General features: G+C 37.2%; 1 protein-coding gene across 3 annotated transcripts; it reads left to right on the plus strand.

Annotated features, from left to right (window-relative positions):
* Window positions 1-5,470: 5,470 nt before the first annotated feature.
* Window positions 5,471-9,611, plus strand: LOC104885191 (uncharacterized). 3 transcript variants are annotated; one of them, XR_008970032.1, is made up of 3 exons: window positions 5,471-5,647; window positions 8,777-8,941; window positions 9,250-9,611. XR_008970032.1 is itself a non-coding variant. In XM_057396040.1 (3 exons), exons 1-2 carry the CDS (start codon window positions 7,850-7,852, stop codon window positions 8,800-8,802), a joined length of 513 nt encoding a protein of 170 aa, XP_057252023.1. In that variant the 5' UTR covers window positions 6,968-7,849; the 3' UTR covers window positions 8,803-8,941; window positions 9,250-9,611. The 3 variants fall into 3 exon arrangements, 1 of the variants encoding a protein (XP_057252023.1); XR_008970031.1 differs by lacking the exon at window positions 5,471-5,647 and adding an exon at window positions 6,106-6,423; XM_057396040.1 differs by lacking the exon at window positions 5,471-5,647 and adding an exon at window positions 6,968-8,336.
* Window positions 9,612-9,829: the final 218 nt, after the last annotated feature.

The following is a 9,829-nucleotide window of genomic DNA, read 5'->3' on the forward strand; positions in this document are numbered from 1 at the left end:
GGAAGCAGACTTCGAGAAGAAGCAAATCCAGATTTGAAATTGAAAAAAGGAATTTCAGAACTGAAAATTTAAAAGAAAATCCTAGATCTGAAAAATAAACTCTAGACTAGGATAAATGCCATAAAAATGAACAAAAAAAGTCAGATATAAAAAAAATGTACTGATATTATTTTCAGTTGCACGAAAATGAAAAAACTAACTTTTAGATAAGAAAATTAAAACAATGAAAATGGAATACCAAGCAAATCAGATTTAGAAAATGAAAAAAAAATCGACAAAGCCAATCAAGCCGAAATCATCAAATCTTCACCACCAAAATCAAGTCCAAATAACGATAAGCAAGAAGATCTGTGGCAACATCAAAGAAGTCAACTCACTTTTTCTTTTCGATCAATCTTCTGTTTCCTCTTTGTGAAGATGTTGCGAATCTCTTTCTTTGAGATTGAGTTGCGAATTTTATTTGATTTATGAATTTTAATTGAGTTGCGAATCTCTTTCGTTATCCTCTGCTTTCCACTCGAAATTGAGTTGAGAACCGCGCCGGTGAAACCGCGAAGACTAGCAGCGGACAACAACGCCTAATTCTAGGGCTCCGGCGAGCAGAAAATCACCAGGAGAGGTGCCGCGTAAGAGAGAGAAAAGAGTCACCATGTGGAGAGGAAAGAGAAATGATGAGAGATGAAAGTTGAGAAGTAAAACGGCTGAAGAGAGATCTAGGGTTAAGAAAAAGTGAGAGGGAGTTTTAGGTTAGAGAGGGTGAGTTGGGCGTGTTAAAAAATTATAAGTGGGCTGATCTGCGTCGGATGGGCCAAGAGGTCCGACGCAAATTAGCCTGTTGCAACGCACTTTAGTTAAGTGCGACGCAGATAGGGGCCTCAAGTTTTGTATCTATGATGCAGCGATGTGCGTCGGATGGGTCTCAGTGTCTGAAGCACATCCTTGTATCTGAGCTATATGCGTCGCACATTAGTAGTTTCGTCGCAAATAGCTTGTATTTGGTGCTTATGCAATGATGTTTTGTGTCGCACTCTTCATAGCATGCGACGCAAATTAATTAAGATTTTATATCAGTATGACAATTTTTGATCATAAATTAATTAAGGTGTCGCCAGCTGGATTCCAAAGGATTTATAAATTGAATGAACTTTGTTATAATGACAAGGATCTAATCACAACTCATATTATCAATTTGTCATTATACGAGAGCTTCTAAGATTGAAGACTACTATATACTAACAATCATGCTCATGAAAAGTTTATTGGGAACTCGTGGTATTTATACTTAAACTCATGCAAAAGATGCATAATAATCCAAGATAACAACCCTAAAATATGATACTAAGTATGCAAAATAATATTTAAAGATCTACATATACACACACCTTGAAAGTTAACAACTACTAGGGAAGAAGAGAAAGGGTGGGCTAAGAAAAAGAGAGAGTTTAAATTTAAGATAAGAGATTTATTTCTCAAATTTGGTGTGAAGAATACGAGGGGTGGAGACCCCTATTTATACTAGTTGGACAAGTAAAGTCGTACTAGGATTCGGAACTCAAAGATGGATTTTTGAGAAAAGATAAATAATTTGAGTTAAGATACACTATTTGTTTCATGATCATCTAACTAGAATTGGGGAATATTTTCTAAAATAAATAATCTAGATGATTATGTTAATTATTACGCAAAACATAATTTTTTTTTTTACCAACTTTATCAACTCACTGGCGTGAGTTGCCAGCCGAAGCAAAACACATTTTTTTTCTTTTTTGTGTGTAAATCTTTTTCCTTTTTTTGTAAGTGTTATCTCTTTATTTTGTTTGTAAATCTTTTCTGATTTTTCTTTTAAGAAAAATCTAAAACTACTAAACTAACTACTTGGATTATAATTTATAGACTTAGCTCCAATATCTAATTTGGGCTAGAATCTATTTCAAAATTCATAATATATTATAAAAGTCTATTTCAAAACCTTTTTAATAAATAAAACCATTTTGAAAATTATAGTTAATAAGGGGTTTTTTGCCCAAAACCCCCTTAATTTTTAGGCACTTTGCGAGAAACTACCTTAAATACACAAAATTGTCCAAAACTACCTGAATTGTACAAAATTGATTTTGACCACTACCTTACCCCCGTTGACCGTGGTTTTCAGCCCCGAGAAACCACGTGCCGAGCACGTGCGACAGTTTTCCAACCAAAAAAAGTCCATCACAGCCATGGCCGCCATAACCACCCTACCCCCACCCCTTTTCCAGCCTAACCAATCACCCCCACCCCTGTTCGACCCTCCCCCAGCCACCCCCGCCCCTTTTTGCCCCCAATTCAGCCACCCCCACCTCTTTTCACCCCCAATTCAGCCACCCCTCCCCCTTTTCGCCCCCAATTCGAACACCCCCGCCCTTTTTCGCCCCCAATTCAAACCCCATTTCGACCATACCCCACCCAATTCGAACCCCATAGGGTGGTTTAAGGTTTAAAGGTGGGTTGGGTTAGATGTCGTGGCTTAATTTTGGTGAGGAGGGGCTAGGTTTGTTGGGCCGCGGTGGTGATGGTTGAAAGGAGGCGGGGGTGGCTGGGGGTGGTCGAAATGGGGTCGGGATGGCTGGGGGAGGGTCGAATAGGGTTGTGGGTGGTTGGTTAGCTTGGAAAAAGGGTGGGGGTAGTGTGGTTGTGGCGGCTAGGACTGTGATGGGCTTTTCTTTGGTGGAAAACGCCGCATGTGCTCGGCACATGGTATTTCGGGGATGAAAACCACGGTTAATGAGGGTAAGGTAGTGGTCAACAACGGTTTTGTACAATTCAGGTAATTTTGGACAACTTTGTGTATTTAAGGTAGTTTCTCGCAAAGTGCACAAAAGTTAAGGGGGTTTTGGACAAAAAATTCAATTAATAACTTACTAAAAATACAGAGTATTACAGACTACCCCCTTAAAAGAAGTTTCGTCCTCGAAACTTAAAGCAAGCGAGCAACAATAAAGCATGTAATTCACATATACCACAACTTTCTATAAAAATAAGTTGGCTCAAATAATAATTCACAAAATATGTCAAAAATAGGTAAAAAAAAAAAGGATTCTAAGTCAACGCGCGAAACTCTATCGCATTCTACCCCCCTCAAAAGGAGTTACACCCCCGTAACTCTACTAAGAACCTCTGCAAACAACTCTGGATATTTCTTTCGCATCTCAGCCTCTACTTCCCATGTTGCTTCTTCAGACTTTTGATTAGACTAGAGCACCTTAACGATTTTAACATTCTTATTTCGGGTACTTCTAACCTTACTGTCTAAAATCTTAATAGGTCTTTCTTCATAAGATAAGTTCTCATCAATTTGAATTATTTTAGGTTGCAACACATGCGATTTATCTGGGATATACCGTCTCAACTAAGATATATGAAACTCATTATGAACACGACTTAAATCAGTGGGTAAGGCTAGTCTATAGGAAACTTTTCCAACTCTATCCAATATCTCATACGGGCCTATAAACTTTAGGGCACTACTACAAAAAAGGGCAAACATAACACCCCTAAATTAACTCTTATTTAAGCAGATGTTATGTAAAGTCTAAATTTAACATTTTAAGCGTGTAACTGTTATCTTAGGTTGTATTGAGAATATTTCACTTAACACTTATCTTGATGTGTGTTATCTTTGCTATATGATGTTTTAATTTTTTTTGATGAGAATAATGAAAAATGTTATCTTTGTTTTATTATTAATAATAATAAATTTGTGAAAATAATTAAATTGAAAAAAAAACTGCCACACCTAAAAATTAGGAGCACTATACATATCCTTGATTTTTTTTCTCAACACCTCCCTTTTCAAGTTCAGTTTACAGTTGCCAGTTGCTGTGTTCCCCTCACCATTGCTACCTCCGGTTCCCCTCACCATTGCTACCTCCGGTTCCCCTTTCTACCTTCGACTCTCATCTCCCACTACTAGAAAAAGAACAATTTGCGTCCCATGATTTGCGTCGCACAGACACGGAAACGACGCACAGGTGGGATTTGCGTCGCACGTGGGAGGAGTGCGACGCACAACATGGCCCATTTGCGTCGCACCTGCATTACATGCGTTGCAAAAGCCAAATATGCGTCGGATACCCTGACTCATGCGACGCAAATAGTCTATGTATTAAAATAAAATAACCAATTTGCAACGCACCTCACTAAGGTGCGACGCATATTAAGGAGTCTTCAGAAATCCTTAGCCTCACTTAGTCACACGCATATTAAGGAGTCTTCAGAAACCCTAGCCTCCCTCTCAATTCTCATCGCCTCTTTTTCTCTCTCTCTTCTCAAACACAGCGTCTCTCTCTCAATTCTCATCAGTCCGTCTCTCTCTCTTCGTTGCACGTCTCCGTCGAACGCCGCCTATCAACGCCTATCACCGTCTCCCTCTCATCGTTCGCACGTCAGCGCCTCCGTCTCTCTCTTCGTTGCAAAATCCAAAGCTCCGTCGAACACCGCGTCTCTCAGTCCGTCTCTCTCTTCGTTGCACGTCTCTACGAACGAAATCTCCGTCATATTTATGTCTCTCTCTTTCGTTGCACGTCTCTCAGTCCGTCGAACACCGCCTGCAAACACCACCAACGACATAAGATTCGTTATTTTCTCAGGTATTTTTTAGTTTAAATTTTATTCTGAATTTCTTTGTTTTGTCATATTTATGTTTGTTTTTAAAATTTGAAAAACGAGATTTTTTTTTGTTAGATCTGTTTTTTGGCGATTTGAAGAAAGAGATTTGAAGAACGAGATTGAAGAACGAGATTTGAGAAGAACGAGATTTGAGAAGAACGAGATCTGGTTTTTGGCGAATTTGTTCGTTTCATTTCGCGATTTGTAATTTTTTTTTAAATATATTTAGTGAAATTTCTGTTTGTTAGATCTGGTTTTTTTGTAGGTTTAGTTTTTTAATTTCGTTTTTTTTGTTGTATGTTAGATCTGAATTTTTTATTTTTAATATGATTTTTGAGACGGTTGCATAGTATATTGTATAACAGATTCATCATTATTGGTACAGTACATTGTTTGAATGATTTGAATTGTCCTCCGTCTTTTTTTGCTGTATGAAGCACAGCAGTATCTCTGCGTCTTTTTTTGGTACAGTACAGTATTTCAGGTTTTGTTGTGGTGCCATTTCAAGTTTTTTAAATTAAAAAAAAAAAATTTTTTTTTTAAAATGGCAATTTGCGTCGCACGTAGCCCTAGGTGCGACGCAAATCAATCTATTTGCGTCGCACCCTAGGCGATGTGCGACGCACATTAGCCTTTGAGCTTGGTGTTGTTGGGCCTGGGTAGCCATCTGCGTCGCACCGTATATAACGTGCGACGCAAATAGCTAACTAATTTGCGTCGTTTCGCATACGACGCAGATCGTTTTTGAGTCATTTGCGGCGAGGGCTTTGGCGTCGCACCATAGTCCGACGCAAATAGGCGCCTCACATCCGACGCAAATTGTCTTTTCTGTACTAGTGTCCGACGGCAATTCGCAATTCGCACATTCATTCGGCAAGTGACAAAATCCATTGCAGCACACAAATTCATTCGGCCCGTGACGAATTCGCAATTTCAATCCACCTAGCAACCGTTTTGGGAGAAATCGACTACTACAATCGCCTTTGTTGCCAGCAATTTACGGGTAATTCTTAATTTTCAAGTCCTTGGTTATTCCTAATACTCAGAGAAATTGATTTTGGTGGCTTTATTGTTCAAATTTTTGTTAATTGAATCAATTTTCTTATTTCTTGGATTGGTAATTTAAAATTAAATTGTTTACTACTATATTGATTTTCTGAAATTGCCAAATCTATAGATAGAATGTCGTATGCTTGTGGAGTTCATGTTTTTTTTTCTGGTTAAGAACGAGCAAAACTGCTTTTTCATATTATCACTCGAACCATGACTTCATGCTACATAATTTTCCCTCACAAATTTTTCTTGATCCAGCTAGTATATATGATTACCACTCTCAAATTCTGTATATCACTAATGAATTGCAGAAATGCTCCCCCACCATGTTAGTGGTGCTTATAACTCCCCCACCCGTTGATGTGGAAGGCGACATGGAATATGCATGGTTAGTCTACTCCTATATGTTTATGGAGATTTTATTCTTTAGATATCTCATTATTAATAAGGTTTTTAAAGTGAAGGCTTGTTTGATGAGATAATGATAATTATGCACCAACCTTAAAGGCGACCATATATGATTAAGAAGAATGCTAGGTGTAGAATAATTTTCGAAGGGGCATTCCTTCGTATACAAGTACTACCCATATGGTCGGGCATTTTCAATTTTGTCATCTTGCTTCTCTGCTTGTTTTCAAATTGAAGCGGCCAAGGTTTAGTATCAGTTGCACTCTATAAGGTTTTTCCCCTTGGCCTGCACTGACTCAGAGTTAGATGAGAATTCAGGTTGTTGCACTTTGAAGTGCTACGACTCAATAGTCAATTTGTTTTTGCTATTCTGTTTTTGTTTGCTATTCTGTTTTTGTATGCTTCTGTTGTTTTTGTTTTTGATTGAATTTTGTGGACATGTATTTCAATGATTATAATACTCCTATTTTTTAATAGTACTTTTGCTTATATAGTGATTGTGTCTGATTGGTGGAATATATTTTTTCAAGAAACCTACTCCTTCAATATTGACAATGAAGTAATTGTCACTGTATGTAGTACACAAAGATAGACTTGTGGTATGATATAACAATAACAATGCCAAAGGCTTAATCGCGTAAATTGAACTTGTAACGTGACAACTAAATCCAGACGACGGTAGTAAGCTAGTAAATAAAGTATTATGTTTAAATGTATAATAAGGGATTGTGTGGACTGTTGATAAGATATTCTTTTCCGGGTGTGTTTGGTTCGGAGGAAAATATTTACTTTTATTGGAAGTAATGTTGTGATGGAAAAATAGCTATGGAACTTTGCACCAGAAAGGAAGAAGTGAAGGAAATGGGAATCTTTTTCTTATAATTGAAAACTTTTTTAACCCAAGATATATGTAACTTCATGTTTATAGATGAAATTAACAGACTTTTTTTGTGAAAAGGATTTTCTTTACAACCAAACATAGCCTAAGGAGTAAGGAAGGCCACATATGAAACCACAGTCCTTATCTTCCTCTAACTTGATCCCCATCCCTTTGTTTCAAATAGAGTCATACAATGGAGAAAAATTTTTGGAAGTTTCAAAGACGAATTTGTACGAAACGAACACGACCTTTAGATTTTGCCTTGCTTACATTTCTTTACCTAGCTAGTATTCATACCTCTTGGTTAAACTAATGTGTATAATCTTTTCTGATGTTTGCTTTTAGGTGCTTAACTATGGATGATTTTGGTTTGATTGAAGGATTTCATTGCTTTGAGTAACTGTGTTTTGGTGTTCTTAAGTGGGCATGATTAGTTGTCATTCCATAGTCGTAGGATCACAAAAAAAATGAAATTATCTTACACCACCATTGTACCTTACAACATTGAATCGAAGCACTTTATGCATTTGTGCTTCAGTTTCTTCTGTTTGTTCCCTTTCTTAATTGTAATTCATACATGTGTGATTAAAATTAGTTGGTTTCCTTGTTGACAGAATGCTGAATGCAATTTGTAGTACTCTAGTCTCTGTTGATGTCATCTGAAATATCTCTTGCTGGTTGAGATTGTTGTCATTCAAGACTTGATCATGGACCGCAAGGATACATCGGGTTTTGTTAGTGGAGGAGGTCCAGACAGTTTCTGCACATAATATAATCCCTTCTTTGTTTATACTAGTAGGAGTGGCTTATAAATTTTATGTTTAGACTTTAGTTAGATGAATATATTCTTTCAAATAAAACAAGATGGACGATATCCGCATGCCTTTCATGTGGAATTCTTTCTTGATTACTTGCAACGATTCAAAGGAAAGTGATGTGGACTCGAACCACTCTGCAAATACTTCCTTGTGCCTGAATTCCCAGAACTTTGTGGCTGTGGGACCTTATCTGTATGATGCAGGAGCTAGCAAAAGAAAACGGAATGTTGCTGATGAAGGTCTGAGTTTAAAGCATGAAGTCTCTCTAGCCCTTGAATTGGGTAGTTCAGGTAGTTCTTTAGGTAGCAAGACGAACTGTGCTGCTGCTGAGACTGCCACAATTTCTCGAATACATGTTGAAAATCAATCTCCAGTTGATATCTGTCTCGACCTTAACATTGATTTGGGTTGTAAGAGAGCATTTAAGGACACAAAAAACTCTAGTAGCAGCCTTGAAGTGCAAGACAAGGAGAGAGCAAAGGTTGACCTTGAGTTAAGCTTGTCTACTGGAGCAACAGAATCTGATCTGACAAGTATTACCCTGAATTCATCACTTGTTTAGAATGTTACATCTTATAATTACGCTGCTCTTGTCTTACTTTCGATATCATGTTTCCCAAAGACCCATTTAATTGCTAACCCTGATCAAAGTGATAATGAGATGAGTAGAGCTTGAGTTTTTCCAAATTTCACTCAAGCTCGTGGAGCTTCGATTCCTAGATCATTGAGATTCACTCATGCTTGTGATGGTTGTACTCGAATTATCCAACTTGTGTCGAATATTCCTTCTTATTCTGAAGGGGGGAGCGGTATATAAGCCTTTGTACAGTATGAGGCTGTGTATTCTTTTGTTTCCTCTATTCTTCTGCTCTACTTCTTTTTGCCTACTTACATTGGGCACTCCAAATTTGCCAATAATTGTTTCATGTTAGATTTTGAAGAGTTCAAATTAACCCGTCTTTTTTTCTGCTAGGTCATTATACGGTGAAAAGGCAATGAAGCTCCCAAAAAGAACAAATGAAGTTGCAGGAATTTATGCAAATGAGTGTGTTTCATTAGCCAGCAAAGTGGGTATTCCCTCCATCAATTTATGGTCCAAGATGCAAGAAACTGAGGGTTGACAAAGAAAATTCTTGAGGTTTGTATTATGTTTAGCAACTCGTGTTCACTTTCTGTTCTTTGGCAAAGGTTTGCATCTGAAAAAGGTTATTCAGCTAACCTGTCTCCATTAGAACAACACGTATAGTGACATTCTTACTCTTTAATTTGCGAACTATGGTAGAGTTAGTAAAGGTGACAGTGTCACTGTAACTCTTTTTTCGTTTTAAGGAGAATGTTAGGTTAAGAGCCCGATTCATTACATCTTGTAATCTTCCTTGATGGACACAATCTAATATCTGAAGTATAGACTAAAATTCCTGATGTTGATAATTCCTCTCTTGACAGTGATGGACTGCACCTGACATCTGAAGGCATTGCAGTAGTGCACAAAGAGGTGGTTCAAGTCTTTATCCAGGGAGGTCTCTCTGCTCCGGATATGCCGTATGATTTTCCTCACCACTCGCGGATTGATCCGAAGAACCATGAGAAAGCTTTCACCCTTCAATGTTCATAATTGTATCTTTTCATTTTCATAAACTGTGAATCAAAATGTTTATTTTTTCTTTCTTGAATGTTTTGGGTGTATTCAGCCCTTAAAAAAGACAGCCTTGTGTAACTTACCATAAACTTTGCATACATCATGTTGAATTATTTTGTAATATAAAGAATTTTGAAAGTTTGGAATATCAGTTCAATTTATTGGTTAAGATCTTATGGGTTGAGTATTAATTATACAACAGATACAGGTATTGTACTGTCAATGTCTGCCTGCTGCCTACGGCCAATAATATATGCGTGAAATGATAATTTCATTATTTTAAAAAAATATAATAGATAACAATTATAGGTAATATATGTTATATATATTATAGGAAAACATAACAGTTATTCAAGATAAGTGTTATATATAAATAGCAAACATAAC

The sequence above is a fragment of the Beta vulgaris genome, chromosome 6 (assembly GCF_026745355.1).
Source record: "Beta vulgaris subsp. vulgaris cultivar EL10 chromosome 6, EL10.2, whole genome shotgun sequence".
Classification (NCBI taxonomy): Eukaryota; Viridiplantae; Streptophyta; class Magnoliopsida; order Caryophyllales; family Amaranthaceae; genus Beta; species Beta vulgaris.